The 18,586-nt window shown below is 52.4% G+C and overlaps 1 protein-coding gene across 1 annotated transcript; it reads right to left on the reverse strand.

Moving 5' to 3' along the window:
- Positions 1-863: 863 nt before the first annotated feature.
- TGME49_278640 (MIZ/SP-RING zinc finger domain-containing protein) lies at positions 864-17,558 on the reverse strand. Its single transcript, XM_018781812.1, has 14 exons — positions 14,378-17,558; positions 13,713-13,945; positions 12,702-13,111; positions 12,017-12,106; positions 11,366-11,545; positions 10,607-10,666; positions 9,654-9,776; positions 9,002-9,177; positions 8,046-8,265; positions 7,651-7,767; positions 7,283-7,337; positions 6,532-6,837; positions 5,625-6,125; positions 864-4,842 (listed from the first exon to the last, which is right to left on the reverse strand). The coding sequence occupies exons 1-14, from the start codon at positions 14,392-14,394 to the stop codon at positions 1,991-1,993; spliced, it is 5,340 nt and encodes a 1,779-aa protein (XP_018635123.1). The 5' UTR covers positions 14,395-17,558; the 3' UTR covers positions 864-1,990.
- Positions 17,559-18,586: the final 1,028 nt, after the last annotated feature.

The following is an 18,586-nucleotide window of genomic DNA, read 5'->3' on the forward strand; positions in this document are numbered from 1 at the left end:
ATCACAGTTTATTGATCTCTATCGGAGGCAGATCTGTCGTTTTCCCCGCGGTAAAGTGCGTCGAGAACATAACCAATGTGGATTAAGCGTAATGTGTTAAGATGTCGAAGTCTGCGCTGTGGGGTGGCTCCGTGCAGCGCTTATGAAGAGCAGGGGAAGTCTGTTGTTCACGGAGATCATTTTTCAAACGAAGGAACAAGGCAAAGATGCAGAAAAACATTTCCCGGTTCTCGAGTTCATTGACTATTTTTGTGTTGCTTTGCACATTGAGGGAGGAACAGTAGACACAGCGCAACTCCCACGATGAAAACGATTGCGAGGTTTTCTGTGGAAGGCAGCAAGCTGTGACCTCACTCCTCCGGCTACCGAAATATACATAACCATACATGTGTTTCTCACATTATAAGTAGATATTGTCTCTGGACAGACGACGATCTTCTTCGTTGCTCTAGCAGTGACCATCCGCATAGTTCCATTTTTCCCCCTAGTACCGTGAAATGTCCACCTTGACGTCCAGGCGACAGACCAGGGAACAACGTGCTTCTTTAATCTGACGCGGAAGGCACTGACCTAGGAGGCTGCATGCTCCGCCACAGTGGGGGATTTCGTGCGCCAGATGAGACGAAAGAGCGTTTCAGTTTGTATCAAAAGTAAAACTTGTTGATCCATTCGAAACTTTCATTGAGCTGTGAAATTTTCAAAGGGAAACTACCATAGTGCGTATGACGTAACTGCGCAGCTTGTGTACATACGTAAGTTTTTCATTTACACGCTACCCGAACGGCATTGTCAGGCGTTTTATGCGGAGTTGAAAGCAATCCCATCCACAACCGGGACTTCGACGGCTGGTTTAAATCCGAACGGTCGGTCTTTGTTTACCGGATTCAAGTTCTAGTGTGCTTTTCATGATCTTCGTCTTGAGTACATTAGGTCCACCGGAATCCAGCGGACTTTAAAAAAAACAGACGTGACAAGCGCGAAGGAAAAGGACAAGAGAGAGACGAGTCCTTTCGTTGAGTGGAAGCCACTGCCACTGGGTCTTTTGACCAGCAGCAGGGAACACGTGCTTTGACGAAAAGCCCTGTCCCGATGTAGCCCCCGAACCACCACACGAAAGAGGATGCTCTGCAGAAGAGAGTCGAGCCAGTGTTTATCGAACTCCAGAGGAAAAATCATACAAGCCCCGCTTTTTTAGATCCACGTTCTGGAAATTCCCGAGACTGGAAGTCTTTGCGAAAACCCCCGCAGGACGAAGACACCACTGACACACAAAGCATCCCCAGACAAGGAAACTGTTTTTTCTTCTGCACCGCTTCATCTCCATGTTCAGCTTTTCTTCCACGCAAAACTCACTTTGTTCTGCGGTTGCCGAAATCCAAACTCAACGAATCGGGTTCCCACTGCTTTTCCTCAACTCCTCGCCCCCTAGTCACTCGACGTCGTCCGTTTCTGTCGCACTGCGTGTGCTCGACAGAAAAAAAAACATCGCAGTTTACCGTTTCCCCGCCCGCTCGATGTATCACTGAAGAATCTTGACCTGCTCTCCTGTCTCCATCCTTTTTCTCAGTCCCGTTTTACAGCTCCTTACTCTAATGGTCACTGCCTGCCTCCAACGCGTCGTGCCAGCGGGACAAATGCGTTTCTAGGGTGCAACCGCCGTTACAAACCTCCTTTCTCCAATCCCACGTTTGGGACCTTTCCTCCACCCTGCACCAAAGCCGTCTGCGACTCTCGATCTCCCTTTCCTCACCGAATTCGTACCGTGACGTTCGCCTGCGCCACTGGCGCCCCCCGTTCTTTCTTCGCAGCTTGCACTGTTTCCCTGAGGAGTAAGAACGAGGTAAGTGCTTGTGCGACATTTGCGTGAATCCGCTGCCCGTTGACCCCTGCCGAACGCCCTACGTTTCTTAACGTCGCAGCTCCCCATTCATGTCGCCGCTGAATCGCGCGTCCTCGAAAAAACAAAGTCGCATTTCCGCATCGTTGCTTTCTAATTGCCTCTTCGCTCTTGCTCGAGCGCCCTTCCTGGGTCCCCGCTAGAAGACCCGCCCGGCACCTCCAGAGACCCAGAACCCTCAGGCCCGCCAGGAAAACTCCGGACAGGCACTGGATGTCCCTGGGAAGACACGCAAACTCCTTCTCCAGACACCCCCCTCGTCTCTCCCTCCTCCGCCCACCCGACAGGGCCAGCTGGCCGCGTGAGAGTCCCGTCCGCGCCTTGCAGATTTCCCTCCCACGACTGGAAGCGCCCAGGCTGCGCTGCCGAAGAGGCCGCGCAAGGCAAAAGACAGTTCGCAGACGAAGCGGATGGCGGTAGGACCGCCTGCGCTGATGGGGGTCCGCTCGCGGGACCGATGAGAGCAGTGAGGGATCTCTCCGCTGGCAAATTGCCGACGTTCACACCGGAAGGCCACTCTGGCCAAAACACACCCTGAGGTACTGCACCTCCGCAAAATGCAGAGACGGGAGGTTTGTGCTCTCCTTGGTTTTCGGAGATGCTCACACTCAGTCTTGTCTGCCCTGAGAGGAGCCCCGCGCCTTGCTCGTCAGCGGAAGAAAACGAAGCAGGCGCAAAGAAAGCGCCTCCGAACAATCCTCCCGCCACGCACGGAGCAGACGCCGTGTGAATTTCAGGTGTGTACCCTTCGCCTCCGGAAAAAAGAAATCCAGAAGAATGGTGCGTTGAAGAAGGAACTGGAAGAGAAGCAACAAGCTGGGATGAAGAAGAATGCTGAACTGCATCCTCGGAAAGAGGAGACTGGAGAGACAAACAAGGTTGGGTACGCCCGTCGGACTCCATTCCTGGATTCTCGAATCGCGCCTCACCCGAGGTTTCCCTGTGACAGCCTGTCTGAGCCTTCGCTGCGATCTCCTGGAAGGTCTCTTGGCTCTGCCTCTGAAAAGCGCCTTCCGGAAAGGCTTCTCCAGCCATCCCCCCGCCATCACCGGCTTTTTCGTGCCCCAGGCGCTCACCTGTCGAAAGACAGGAGACAGACCCGGCAGGCGAGAAAGAAGGAGCCCCTGGGGCAAGAGGCTGGAGAAAAGAGACAGTCCCGGCAGGCGAGAGAGAAGGAGCTCCTGGGGCAATAGGCTGGAGAAAGGAGACAGTCCCGGCAGGCGAGAGAGAAGGATCGCCTGACGTAGGAGGCTGGAGAATGGGGACAGTCCCGGCAGGCAAGAGAGAAGGAGCTCCGGCGGTACGCTGGTCCTCCAGGGGTTTTGGAAGCCTGTGAGACGCAGGAGACGCTCGGGTCAAGAGGCCGCACGAGGGCGAAGTCAGGTGTGGATGCGTTGACGAAGCCGAGGTATTCGAGGTACTGAGAGGTCCCCACTCACTTTCAGGATAGAGGGGAGCCTGTGAAGAAAGAGTCCCTGCAACCGCCTCCTGCCCCAGTTCTTCCAGTTCTGTACGAAGACAAAACTCGGCCGGTGCGGTACAAGCTGGAAGATCAAGAGCAGCACTGGCCCCCGATCTTCCGTCATCGTGCGACTCGGATGGGGAGGGTAGTGGGGGCGAAGGAAAGGGGAAAGACGAACCCGGCGGGACTGAGTGAGCCTCAGACGCTTCACCGAGTTGAAAAGACCCCAGAAGACGCGGTCCGACACTAGCCCCGGGAGGAACCGGAAACGTGTGTCGCGAAAGAGTTCTTTCCTCGTCTTCTTGGAGGGAAAGACTCGTCCCCATCGCTCCTTCCGCCTCTGCTGAACAAACTCTGTTCTGGGAGTATCCAGCGGCATTCGAGGTAACCGCTTGGGCCTCTGAACAAGGATGAGACGAACTCCCACCTGCACCTCCTCCGGTCTCTCCTCTTTCAAGTGCTGGACCTGTCAGTCTCTCACTTTCTTCTCCTGGCCAGAGTTCCGATACAGAGCGCCGCCTCTGTCGCCTGCCTTCGTCACCCTTTCCACTCGACCGAGACAAAAAGAGAGGCGGCGGAACCACTGGCGCTCTCGCGCGTCGGACTCCTGCAGCTGGTCGACCGGACGCGATTCCTGGCCCTCTGCCGTCTGTGTGGCCTGCGCGTTCTCCTTCCTTTCCCCTCCGAGCAGAGACAAAAGTCCCCTTCTCCCCGTCAGAAGGAGACTCTTCTGAAGCCGGGCGCCCAGCTGCTTCATAGCCAGAGAACACCGCCCCCGCAGACGGCAGAGACACCCGAGAACGAACCAGGTTTCCTCCATGTCGGGATTCTCTACTCCCTCTGTCGCCTTCTGAGTCTCTTCTCTCGCCTTCTGAGTCTCTTCTCTCGCCTTCTGAGCTCTCTAGCCCATCGGTTCGGGCAGCCTCGCGAGAGGCAGCGGCGGGGGCTGAAGAGAAAGGAGAAGACACCAAGTTGTGGCTCTGAGTCTTAGGGCAAAAATACGACGGACGAGAGGAGGCGTCAGGTTTACGTCCAGAAAAGGGGGAGGGCGCGGTCCGTGAGTCGCTGCTTGGGACAGCACTCGTGTCAGGGCGCGTTGAGTTGCAGGAATATTCGTTCGGACCGTCCCCACCTTCGGAGCTCTCCTCGCGGTGAACAGTCCTCTCCTCCCCACACTCTTCTTCTTCACTTGAGTCGGAGACTGAAATGGGGTTGTCTGCAGCGGCACCAGCCACGGATACCTCTGGTGTGCCTACCGAAGCTGGTAGAGGCGGAAAGGCGCCACTGCCAGGAGCTGCGGTATCCCGACAGGCGGCAGACTGCCCCAAGAGAAGCGGAAACGCAGGCGAGGCCTGACCGCGTCCAGCTGACTGAGTCGCTGGAGTCAGAGGAAGCGAGGTAGCAGCCCCATGTCCGGAGACGACGGGAGAGGACAGAGAAGAGAGGCCTGGAACGGGGTCGGGAAACTCTTGTTTCTGTTTGACTGCAGGAAAAAGGAGATCCAAGCGAAGCATCGAAGGCGCCCGAAGGCGAGTTGAGAAAAGACAAGGACTGTAAATCCATACAAAAACGGACATACCTAAAAAGTCATGAGACAGCGAGGACGACGTCCGCGAAACCATGTTCACACACAAGACACTGCAGCCGGCAAGTAAAATTCCATTCGCGTTCTTGAACCATCGACTCCTCGTTAACGAAGGGTACACAGGAATACGAAGGAGACGGCTGTCGCACGCAGCATCCTCAGTTCCCTTCCTGCTACTTCTCCGGCGACATGTTGAATTCCCTGACGCCGTTCGTCGCTCTCTGCTGTCCGGCTCCCCTTCGGCATCAGTGAGAATCTCCAGATGTCGTTTACACTAAAGCCATCCACCGACCCACAGTTCGACAAGCCACGAATTAGACATGACCCTTCCTCCCAGAGACACTACGACGACGGCGATGAAGATGCCTGTCATACTCAACTGAATGATTTTCTCGCAGGTGGCCTTGGCGGTCGAATCTTCTTGCGTCTCGCGACTAACTGACTATTGGCACATCCCCCCGAGTTCATGCCTTTTCCGCTTCTCATGCTTCGGGGAACTCCCTGAGATTCGAGCTTGGAAAACCGGAATGTTGATTCCAGAATTTAGGACGCGAAGAGCGGAGTCAGTGAGGAGATGCTTCACTGCGTCTCTGCCATCTATGTGTTGTTGATGCCGGAAATCGTTGTCTGCGCCACCATCTGTTGGTTCGGAATTCGTTGGTCCAAGAAGAAAAACTTACAACAAAGCGTTTGCGGTCGTTCTACATCGTTCTGACCCCTGGCGTCCTTCGGTGCGCCGGACCTCCTTGTCGCACTTGCCTCTGCGTCTTCCTCCCGCCCTGGCTCCACTGGGCTTTCTGAACTTTCACGTTCTGCACTTTTCTCTTTTTCAGGATTTCCGTTTTGCGCGGCATCCGCGTCGGGGGCCCGGGAGGCCTTGGAGCCCCCAGGGGAGTCTCCGTCTTCATCGGAAGAAAGGACAACGAGCTCCGCGTGTGCGTGGCGCTGGAGAGACACTGCGAGAGCTGCAGCCTGTCGCTCTGGGTTCTGAGCCGCCACCGCCTGACTGGAGCCCTGAGGCGACGCACCAGAGACGGAGACAGCCGCGGCGGCGCTTCGAGCCTTTGGAGACGACAGAGACAGTTCCGAAGCAGAGACACCAGGGTCGGGCTGAAAAGGTGCTGGAGAGGAGACCGGAGATGTCACCACTCGCCGCGAGCGCTTTGGAGGATGAGGAAGGTCTGATGGAAAGGAAAACAACGAGAGTCATTTTGGTGCGAAACAAAGGAACATTGCGTTCTGGAAATTCAAACAAATCTCAACGATCATACAGACAACTTCAGTAAGACAAAAGCGCTCTGCTCAGAGGTACCATATTATACACATATATATTTGTGTATAAGATGTATATGTGGATAAAAGAGTTCACACAATGCTCGGTGTAGGTTGCATGAGTAAATCTGTCATGCAGGAGGTTCCTTATCGTTACAGGAAAGTACACCCCTATATAAACACGCCCGCGTATACATATTTACTCATCTGTATAAGCTAATGTAAATGCATATATGAAGTATATATATGTATATATGCAAAGTGGGCGTTGAGTCAATGTGAATGTAAAGATTGATAAGGCTCCACAAGGCTCACTGTCATCGTCATCAACTCTTGAGCGTTCTTGGATTTTCGGAGTCAACGAACTATTTTCTGTTGCCTCGCATTCGCTCTGCTCTTCAGTATGGGTTTGCTGGCTGCCCTCCGAAAAAGGAGAAGACCCGCGGGCCTCGCCACTCGCCGGTGGGACGCCCGATGTCTCCGCTAGTTGGGCTCCAGGCGAAGGCCCGCCGTCGGGCGCGACCGCAGTCGGAGACGATGAAGACGGCGTGTTGGCAGACGTCGCACTCGCGTCTCCCTGATTTCCAGGAGCCTCTTCTTCGTCTTCGTCTGAATCGCTCACTGAAACAAGACAAAAAAGCCGACAAAAGTGACGGCGAACAAGCTGAAAAAGCAACCTTAAATCTGGAAAACTGTGCTCCGCTAACAAACAGAGACAGGTGAGTCAGACGCTAGAAAAACCAACACACAAGGCAAGGACGCCGACGTGCTGTCCCTCGCTTCTCCCACAGTAGCAGACCGACCAGAAATCTCTCGAAACAGTTCCCTGCAACACAACTTCTCTATCTATCTATGCATACAAGTATGCATATATATGTGCATGCTTGTGTTTCTTTTGAAGCTACAAGCATGTGAAGTTGAAGATCATACATAGAGTTCTGTATAAAGGTGTTTAATGACCTCCACCGCATGAACATGAATCGACGCGCATATATATATATATATATATATATGAGAAGGCGCTAAAACCACTCAGCGATGAAGCTCTCAGTAGGGAGAGTCTTACACATTTCGACGACTTCAAAGGCCTTTTTCGCCGGTCCATCTTGCGATGCCTTGACCTGCACGCAGCGATAAAACGTCACTGAGTAGTTTGGGTTTGACATTCTGTGAAGCCGATCTGAAACCGTGATGTGCTTTTGTTATGTGACGCGCATTATTTTTACAGCGCGTTTACATGTCAAAACCGCGAATGAGAGAAGAAAAGCAGCCTCTCTGAAGTGCTCATTGAGTTCCGAAGTTTTAGAGGAGATGAAAAATCATCCGTCTCGCCAGCGAACGGGTGTTCCTTGATAGAGGCGATCAGCGGCGACTGTTGTTGAAATGGTCCATTAAACGTAACTGAGAAAAAAGAAAAAAAAGAAAAACACCTACGTCGCCTTCTGGAGAGCTGGCACCGGCCTGCCCACCCGAGGCCAGTTGCCGCTGCTTCTCCGCTCGCTTAGATTCTTCCTTCAACTCATCTTCCGTCACCACTCTGTAGGAGGCGTCCTGAGGGGAGAATCAGACCGACGTAAGTCGACAGGTGAACCACAGTGCCGGTGAACGTTTGTCCTCAGAGCGAGTGCAGAGAAATCGCGTGGAAAGGAAGGCGTTTCGCGACAGAAACGAACGGGAGTCCCGACGCAACGCGTGCTGACAGAAGTCCCGAGGACCCTCACTGAAGGGCTCTGTAGAGGAGCACTGTTTCGAGTTTTCTCGCGAACCGTTCGTGAATGAAAAAGAGATGGTGCAAAACGCGCAGAACAATAGGGCTGCACAGTCCTCACGGGCTGCAGTTCGACGACGGAGGCTTCTTCCTCGGTGCCAGACAGAATCTTCTGGACGAAGCCGTCGATGACGAGCTCGTCTGGACGAACGTAGAGATGGCACTCCGGGCATTTCCACCGCGTGTTGAACGCCTTTGTGTTTCTTGTCACCAAAAGATATCCAGATAAGTCGTAGCACTGCAGATGCATGCACGCCCGACCTCGGCAGGGGACTTCTATCCTGACAAGCACCGCAAACCGATCGAACAACGTGGAGACGACGGACAAGATGGGCAAAAAGAATGCGAGCCTTCTACAAAATCGGGAAGTGATCGCAGTAGAGTGTGGGGCATTCAGAGAGCAAAGAAAAGATGAATTCCATCCTGCCTTTGGCCATCGAGGAGTGGCGATACTACCCCAGAGAGTCCCTGGCTCAAGGCGTCGACACAAACGATGTCTTTAGGCGTTTCCCGCCCTCGTCAGCGAACGTTTTCGCCGTTTCCTTGAAGGTGTTTTCACGAAACCAATCCCCAGCCCAGACGCAGGAGGCCCTGGGAGAAAATGGCATTAGTTCCTGCGTTGGCAATTAGAAAAAATTCGTTCTGGACTCAGCATCCATCTGATCTGCACAGAGCGATCCTCTATTAAGTAATACCATCCAAACGCTGTCGAGAACCTGCGTTCACGTAGAAAAGAAAGATGTACTGAATTCTTTGGATCTCTCTACATCGGCGGCTAAGAGGTCGCTTTCTGGATACCTGGTCTGCGAATCGAGCTACCACAAAAAAGAACGTGGATCCGGTAACCAACGACCGTCAAAATCGAAACCAGCAGTCCAAAGCGTAGCAGATGAGTGGGCCCCCGACAACAACCTTATAAATGGCTGTGGCTCGACGATAAGTGATCCACCTCGATGGCTTGGAGTTGTTTTTTCGAAGATGTTTCTAAAAGGTTCGAGCTTTCAGCAGATGCCTCACCGCGTGAACGTCACTGGGCAAAGCAGTTTGATGCGACGCGTGACTTCGAGACACATAACGTCGTCGTCGTCTGAGTCGTCAGACTTTGCTGCGTTTCCTGTTCTGTTGTTGATGATCGCCAGCACCCGTTTCTCTGCCTCTGCTTCTTTCACCTGACCGCTCTGCCACACTTGGTTCTGAGAAAACACAAGCAACGCTTCTCTAGACAAAGTGGAGAAGTCTCAAACGCATGCCGCGACAGCCTTCACACCCCAAGCAAGCAGCAAGCACATAGACACACTAACAGACATATATGCAACCAAAGAGCCTAAATACCTTCGTACACATACAAAGACATACATTTACACACACAAGTAAATATATATATATATATATATGTATACACTTGTGTGGAGAGTGTGTTAGAGTGCTTGTACGTATTCGGTTTTTGTGCATATATGTGATCAGTTTGTTTGTACAGAACCACGTACTGACAGAGCACTACACCGACTTCTTGGAAGCTCGAATGCGAAAGAGTAGCTCTGAATAAACTCTGTACCATATGGACTGCACTGTCCCTGTTTGATCGGCTTCTGTGTAACTGGCTTCCTGGGCGAACGCGTTTGGCGTCGTCGATTGAAGACTCGGTCTGAACTTGTTTCTGAGTGCTCACTGCCAGCGTTTCTGGAGACTTTGAGTCACACAGAAAGACACCGAGGTGAAACATTTGCGGTTCGTCGTAGTTCGTCCAACTGAATTCAACTCGGTTTCGACTGTTCTTCAGATAGTGAGTAATCTGCGTGCAAAACATGTCGGGGAGAACAGCAGAACCTCGGAAACTCGAATGCGTTTCGCGGAAAATCCGCTTAGGCAACTTGTAAATGGCCCTGGAGACTCGCCAGGCCCTTATCAACGCATGACTCAACTCCCCGATTTGTCCAGCCTTAGTGCCAAGAGAAGAGACTAGGCAATGCATGCACGTGAAAAACAGACATAGGCGCAGGACCAGAAAGAAAACCGTCTTCACAGACCACACGGCATAATAACTACCTTCCTCGCGTCCAGATCCGAGCCGGTGTCTCGGCAACGCCAGAAAAGGAGAGTACGCCGTGCATGTAAAAAGAACATAACGATATAAACAGGAAGACGCACCGGCCCAGAAAGAATAGCGTTTACCTGGCACTACAGACATCACGAACTTCCTTCAGGCAGAAATCTGTTTGTCTTTGTCCTGGCGACCACAAAGGCACCGACGTCGTGGGTACGGAAAAGGCGGCTTTCTGTCTTCATGCGAAAGTGGCAATTCTACATGATCGCGGTTGCTAAATGTCTGCCGTAGCTGTGGAGTTCTTCTCTCGACCTGTAGCCCTTGCTGCGGCTCTTTAGGCTTCAGAGTTTACGAGATGTTGTACCCCACCAACGGAAAAAGAATTCTTGGTGATTTACAGCGGAGCCTCCGCAAGGCCTCCTCAGAAACGTGAGAGAGAGAAAGTGCAGAGAAGGTAAGAAGGCCGACAGCACATCTCGCCGGACCGCCCACGACAAGTAGGAGATTCAACAACAAGGAACGCGCCAGAGAGAGTGGACAATCCCGGTCGAGAGTCACGTGTGCATTCTCAGACTTACAGGAATCGGCATATCTCTTCGCTTGTGCTCCCAGGAAGGCGCAGCGACAGTCTCCTCCACCTACACAGGAAGCGGAGACTTTCGAAGAAGAATGAAAACGAGGACGTGGATCTCTTGCCCCTACATCGGCAACGGCGGCCACAAGAAGAACCATGTCCTCCGTAACGAATCGACGTGCAAATGCGGAACAGGAAAGGAAATGACTTCGACTCTCTTTCAAGTTCCAAATTTGAGATCTGCACCTGAGTTGCTTCTAGACATCTCAGTCACCCAGTAAAACGAATTGAGAAGCCAATCCCTACTCTACCAGTGACTTCCGAAGTTTACCCAGAGACACACACCGGAGCGGAGAAGCCCTGGCACTGCGTGTGGGGATTTGCCTGATCGACCGCCTCCATTCTGAATTGCTCAAATGCGCCCATGCGCGCCACCTAGAATATCCCGTTTATGGATCTAAGGCCTTTGAAAACGTATCGATTCTGAACCACATCTGGGGAGTTTCACTATTTCTCACGGCAACTGAACCAAACGCGCGTACTCTGCCAGGGATGACGATCTTCCGCGAGTTTGTATGCTATGAAAAGTTGTTGAGATTATATTTCATTCCTTTGCAGTATGCCTTCGACTCTATGTGAAGGCTGTGATTCGTTATTCAGGCTACACAAATGCTTTGGAAGACTCTTCAGTTGCGTTTTGAAATGACGGGGGCTCTTCACCTCTCCACCTTTTCCACTTGGCGAGAAACATAGAGTGACTCACTCTGCCGTTGATGATGATGTTCATCGTCTTGGGCCACGACTGATAGAGAGGCTGCAGATCCACTTGCATGCAACGGACAATCACCTCTTTCCCGTCTGCTCGCCACTTTCGCAGATTCTGTGTGTTGAGTTCGACCGAGTAGTGACTCAGCTCCAAGCGGCAGTCCCACAATACTTCCGCCTGCAGGGAAGGCGAAGAAGAAACAGACACAATCGAGCTTTTCAGAGAGCCGCTCACGATGGAGACAGGACACAGACACACAAAGCGACGCGCTCCTCTCTCCCACACATCGGGGCATGCGGTCGACGCACACTCTCCGTCTGAGTGGAGGAAAACAAAAGCGGACCCACGCGTAAAAGAGGCCAACGTGCAAATGTTCACATGATCACAAATGATACATGCTGTAGAAATGTGCATATACATACATACAAACATATATATATATATATATATATATATAAGGTTCAAGACCATTCCTCTCTGTCTATCTAGAGAAACAAACATAGATGTCTACATTTGTTGTCGCATAGGTAAATTTCGTATGTGGATGCACTCTTTTTGAGGAACCGGTTTTCCCCCTGGTTGCACAGTCCGGTCTGCTTCGATTTGTCACGCATGCAAGCCTAAAACCGAAACCTTAATTCGCCTCACAACGGGGAAGAAAGGATCAAGACGTTTCATTCGACACAGGGAGCAAACGAAGTTCTGCGTTGAGTAATCTGCTGGGTAGCACCCTGCATGCTGAAGGAGACCCGCAACACACACCAAACCGCAAACGCGTTTCACGAGCTTTTTTATCTAAGGGACTCGACTAAAAAACGGACAACGACGACTCTAGTGCCGAGAAAAAAGAATCACACCACTCTCCACGGAAATACGTCCACATACATTCATGTAAGTGTACTCGTGCATTCCATGATCCACGAGAAAAATACATCTGCGGCATTCCTTCACAGTTTCCGTTCTGGAACACCCTAGAACCCCTTCAAATAAATTATGCGAAGGACAGCACACACAGATCATACAGCTACATAAATCGGAATATATCTGCACACATACCCACATGCATATATACGTCCATATATACGTCCATATATACGTCCATATATACGTACATATATACGTGAAATGAGATGCCATCTGTAGCATTTGATTTCCATTTTTCCACCTCCCACATTCCATATATTGCAGAGACGATGCACACGCATACATACACACCTGCATGAAGAATACATAGAAATAAATATATATATATATATATATATATATTCGTGCCATGCGACATGATCCCTTCTTTGCGGCGATTGCTTTGGTGCGCTTTTTTGTCGCCACGTACACTCAGTGTGTGGCACGTGGTGCAGGTGAGAGTTGCGTTTAGGCCTTTGCGGCAACTCGTTCCTGCATTCCCTCGACAGAGACAGTGGGCGAAGGGTCCGTTTCCGACATCTGTGACGAAGTCCGCGTGCTTTTGTGCGGAGCCTTTTCCCGATCCTGGAAAGGGCACTCTGTCCCCGGTGCGCGCATGCAATCCCTCGGAAGCTGTCGCGGGGCTTGCATTTGCGAACGGCCTCTGCGAGCGCATGAGCGACGCGACGGGGTCGCTGCTGAGAAGCGGCTGGTGGCGCGGTTGCCCGGGCGGAGTGTAGGCAGCAGAGGTGTGGCTGTGAGTCGCAGGAGGGAAATTCATCGAGGAAGCATTGTAGTTCTGCGACGAGGAGTACGGAGGAATGTACCCATGGGTCGACGCTGAAGACAAACCGAGAACGAGAGAAAGAGAGACTAGGGAGGGAGCTAGGGAGAGAAGAGAGGACAGAGAAACAGAGGGGCCAACGGAGCAAGAAGGCAGGAGACTCGGGAATGCGTGACTGGCGTGGAGAAACGGCTTGGCGAGTCGTTGTGGATCCTGTGATGGAGTAAGAGGGACGTGGAAGAGGGGATGAGGGAGAAAATGACGGTGAAACCAGGCTCATCGTTCCCCATACACAAGTAATCACTTTGAGAACTCCCGAGCGTGAATAGCACCCACTCAAACAGCCTCATAAATACAGATCATATATATATATATATATATATATATATATATATATTTACGTTTGTGTGAAGAGAGGCACAGATGTGGAACGGTGTGTTTGCCTCAGTGGAAATTCATGCAGCTAGTATTGAAAAGAGGTTCTCGAAGTACAGTGTGTCGGTTTTCGGGTGAGGGAAACACTGCTGAGGAGTTTCGATCTCTCTCCTCCATGGCAACTGGCATTCGGCAATGCAGGTCCTCCAGTTCGTCCATTTGGAAGCCTCACGCGTGGAGTCAGGAGCCTCAAAGTTTTTAACGTTGCCCAGCGCGTCTTACCATTTGCGTGGCCATGGTGAGCAGCTTGCGCCCTGACTGCGTGCTGGGTTTGCGAGAACCTTGCATGCGAGCTTCGTCCGGAAAAGCGGCTGACCAGATGAGGGGGAATCCCGCCGTTCGACCGTTGGTAGTCGTAGAGCGCTTGAACAAGGACTTGCTTTCTTCTGCCCGAGTGCGGTAGCCCCAGCTCTCGACACATTCCCACCAGCTCGGCGCAGGTATGCGCATGCAGTCTGGAAAGGAGCCACAGTGGAGTGAGCAACAGAAACACAGACTCAGGCGTAGAAAGCTTCGGTCGACGTTTCCTGCCAAAGACGGGGGCGAAAGGTGCAGGGGAAGTTAAACGCCACAGCCAAGAAGGCGAACTCAGGTCGGCAAGGTTCCGATGTGTGGAACGACAAAGCAGTCGGCAGACGAGGGTGCAACGAAGAGGCTGGCAGTGAGTCAGTGGCTGCGGATTTCATTCGACATTCGAACTGCTGACGAATTCACAGGCACGTCTTCAAAGGCACGAGATGAGAACCGGGACGGTCGCACGCGGAGTTCTCTGAAGCTGTGCAGACGCTGCGAGGGGTTGTGTGTGCCTTCGTTCCGGGTGGAGGTCCCTCGCGTTCAGGCGATTTTCTTTGTCTCGATCACCGAGGCATGTGTGTTCTGAGCCTTACTGTTCGATGGACAGCATCGCGGCAGTGTGACGGAAGAGCGAAAAACCACAGTCCTGCGTTGTCCCTGGCGCTGTCTGCAGCGGTAGCGAGAAACGAATCCTCTGCCACCACAGAGTCCCCGGTCTTAACCGTTACATTGCAGACCTTCGCCGTGCGTGATCGCTTCTCTGTCCAGCAGGAAATGCGGGAACGACGAATCTTCATCCACGGAGAGCCCCGCCAGGATCCACGTAGTTTCGAGGAACAGCGTGCAGCAAAAAGCAAGCGAAATGGAACAGAGGATGTGGAGCAGGCCGATGTCTATGCCCCGCCGCAAGACCCCCAAGAGGAGAGCGTGCCTTCACTGGTGACGAGGAAAATACCCAAAGACGAGAAGTCCATTTTCCTTTTCAAGGTCGCTCGGTAGGAAAGCAGCAAGCTGGCGGCAGGAACCAGACACTGAGTTGCCACAGAGCATGGGAGCGAAGAAGACGAAAGGATTCGAGAATCGTCCGCTGGAAATCAAAAGCGCGAGATACAGAGACCGCAGGACGAGGAACTTCAGTGAGGAAACAACAATCGAGATGAAGAACGACCAGCGGACGTCGGACAAGAGAAACGAGAGAGGGTGACTGTAACAGGAAGGAGGAGAACCCGTCGGCTTAGTCTTCCAGAAATGCGTCGGAAGGAAAAGACGGAAAAAGCCGACGAGGAGCGCAGGCCAAAGGCCGGCTGCGGGAGGTGTATCACCAGAGAGCTGCTCCGAACTGTTGATGGGGCAAAAGCGAAGAAGCTGAGGGGAGACAAATAAAAGCGATGGGCCTTCTGACGAAAACAAGACGTTGTAAATGAGACGGAAAGTTGGCTCCGTCCCTCTCCTCCAACTGTTGGGTCCTCTACCGCGAGACACACACGACTGGTGAAGTGGAAGAGGAGACAGACGCTGAAGAGACGGAACACAAGCAAAGATCTGCGCCAGTCTTCTCTCTCGAAATTCCACGAATGCACCGCTTTCGCTTCGCAACTAGCCGTCCGCCGATGCAGGAAAAGGCAGCCAGGACGATTTGTGCTGGCAGACGAACCACCACGATTCTCGGTGTGCCTGGCGAGGACGCAGACAAAGGAGATTCAAGTGACGCGAAGAGGGCGGCGGGAATGCGGCAGATGAAGTCGAGAGACGCGGAGGACCTCGAGGCAGAGACAAAGAGCTTCACTGCGTATTTTTCTGCAAAGCTCCTGCTGGATTCTATCTCGATTCTCCGCGGTTCGCGGCAGAACCAAAACATCACGCCTGCCTGACAGAACTCCTCGATGCTTGACGCGGAAAAATACCTTGTCCGGCCTAGCACAACCCTAACCCCGAATCCACAACTCTCACTGTTCCATGGTGTTAAAAGTCTGACAGAACGTTTTCCCAGGACAGGGACGAAGAAAGTGAAATGTCAGCTGGGGGGACGAGCGTTCAGCGCTTCTGCATGCGCAACCGAGAGAAGCAAGTCCGTCTCGTCCCGGTAGAAAAACAGAAGGGTCTGTGAAACCTAGATGCAGATTTGTTTCAAATTTTTGTTTCAGAACCGGCGCTCCGAAGCGAATGTCGCATTTTCTAACGCGGGCGTACAAAGGTGCATCCCTCCCAGACCTCGCGATTCCGAACGCATGTCTTCTCGCGAGGCTTGGCGCACCATCTGCGGCGCCGATTTCGCTGGTTGTGCGTTTGAATCGAAGCATGCAGAAAGTCGTTCCTCTCGGTCTTCTTACACCAACCACTTCCACATTTCCACCTTTCCAACAGCCCTCGATGGCGCTCTCACGCTGCGGGGCTTCCCTCAGAGGAGCCCCCGTGGAGCAACCCATGGAAAGTTTCCCCTTCTCACGCCAATTTCTCAGAGTCCGGCGCGCGCGTCTTTCGCCTGGTTGTTCTTCGCGACGAAGTCAAAACTCCTCTCCTCCTGTGGGCCAACCGGTTTGGGACTCGCCCTTGCTGCCCAGCCATCTGCTTCCACCGACCGACACCCTTCGTTCCCCCAGGCGTCATCGCTCCACCGTCGTTTATTTCCCCTCGTCTAGCTGTCGGACCTTTTCTTCGTCGCCTTCTCCATCGGTCCCTGAACTCCCCTCTGCTCACACTTTTTCCTGGCCTCTAAGTCTTCGCCTGTCCGCCTCAGTCCTGGACTCTAACCCCCGCTCATTTCCTTCGTCTCCGTTTCCCGCGACTATCTCTTTTCCTCTAGATGCCCCTGTTTCGTCTGGGTCTCGAGCCTTTCCGCTCTGCGGATCTTCTTCAGAACTGCAGAGTGGAAGCCTCCTGTCAGACACCGTAAAGCCGAGCTTCGTCTGGAGGTCGCCCGTCGACCCAGTTCCTGTTTTGTGCTTGAGGCAAACAAGGACGGCGGGGCAGGGTGACCGGGAAAAATGCGTCATTTCGAAGCCTCCGCAGCGTCAAATCGGAGAAGGTATACGGGCAGGCGGCCCCCTGTCAAGAATAAAGCAAATGAGACACCCGCTGTCACCCGTCGTGCCGCCCACCGCTTTCAGTGTACACACTCCGTATCTGGGTCCACTGAGAGCGCCACAGGTGGAGCAGCCTGATGAAGCAAGCAGCAGATTTGTTTCTGCCGCAGAGAGCAGAGAGTTTGAATGGTGGCAGAACTCAGGTGAAAAAGGAGAGCTGCGGGAACCGTCCATGCGTGTGCGTGAGACAGCGGACGCGAGTATCCAGTGCTCCGATAGAAAACGAAAGATCTTGAATGGGACGGAGTACATTCGCAGGAAGAGTTCACACAGGGGAAGGATTAAGAGAGGCAGTCAAGCACCCGCCTTCAAGCGTTGATGAACCGTGAAACGAGAGAAACATAGACCAGTTGACCGACAAGGCCTGTTGCCGGTAAAGTGCTGGGGAAAACTCGTGATAGATGCAAACGCTGCGTGCTGACCACTTGCCAGGCGGTACCTGCTTTCTCGGATCCGAAGTGTCGAAGGGTCGGTGTGGTCTGGTCAAAACCCGGGGGCCACGAATAGATTTTACCTGCGTGCTACTTATGCGGGTACGGGTGATGCATGTCTGGTTTGGAAACGCTGCATTTGCATGTTTTTCAATTCATTTTAATGGTTCCCAGCAGTAGAGACGCTCTGGCTGTCGATCTGCTTCTGCGAAGATTTGTCCATCATGCCATACAGCTAAACTCCAGAACACCGATACAAGTCTCAAGCTCTGCTTCTTTGTTTGCCTTCTACAACTGAAGAGAAGCAACAGTATGAGCGCTAAAAGAACTGCAGATTGTGTCAGGCTGGATGCGCCTGAGCAGCTGTTCGCAGAGAGACAGAGAACGAACACAAAAGTTGTAACCAACGCATCATTGACGGGACTTGTTTTCCGGCCTCATGAGCGGTCTAGGAAAGTTCCATATCGTTCTCGAGAGCAATCACGAGCGTTTAATAGGATTGTTTTGAAGACAAGGAATTCTTTTCTCTTGTAGTAGCCTACAACAGCAGTGTTCATCATTAGCAGCGCACGAGTTGATGGTACAAGAATACAACCTGGTTTTCTGTCAGGAGTTTTGCCAATCATCGTCATGATCAGCGTGCAAGCGTATGTTGTCCTCAGCCGTGTCCACTAGACCCGTCATGAAATGGGTCGCAAACTGTGTTGCATGAATCTTGGTTTGCGGGATTATCTATAGCTACGTACACTAGCCGGAAACATTTTTTTCACTGCCACGCTCCTTTAAAACGCAAAGAATTTCTCCGCACCAGAATAACGCGCAATCGCACATCATGCGTGACAACTGCGGTTTCCCTGCTTTATCTATTCTGAATGTCACTACCAGAAAGACAATCGTTCTCAAGGAACCGTTTCGTAGACGAAAAAGGCTTTTAGAAAACTTGAGGATTTGCTTTCGTACGAGCACACTATTTTCAGGGCATCCGAGTCGTTCTGCTTTGTACGGCGGCACTTCACTGCCGTGTGTTTCTGGGAGCGTCTAATGCCGGGGAGGCGTCATGTTTTCGTGTATGGTAGCACTTTCTTAGTCATCCTTCCTTACCACTAGAGCGGCGTTGAGATGCTCGCTAGTTTGCTTGACCGCGTGGAGACGTGTCTTCGAAGCAGCGTTCTTTTGTGATATCATTCGACAAACATCAACTTTCCCCTTCCAGTTGTTCTCCCCCTATCTAGGCGCACTGCGGCGCTGCAGGAACTCTACATGTCCCTGCCAGCACTTGCGAACACCA

The sequence above is a fragment of the Toxoplasma gondii genome, chromosome XII (genome assembly GCF_000006565.2).
Source record: "Toxoplasma gondii ME49 chromosome XII, whole genome shotgun sequence".
Lineage (NCBI taxonomy): Eukaryota > Apicomplexa > Conoidasida > Eucoccidiorida > Sarcocystidae > Toxoplasma > Toxoplasma gondii.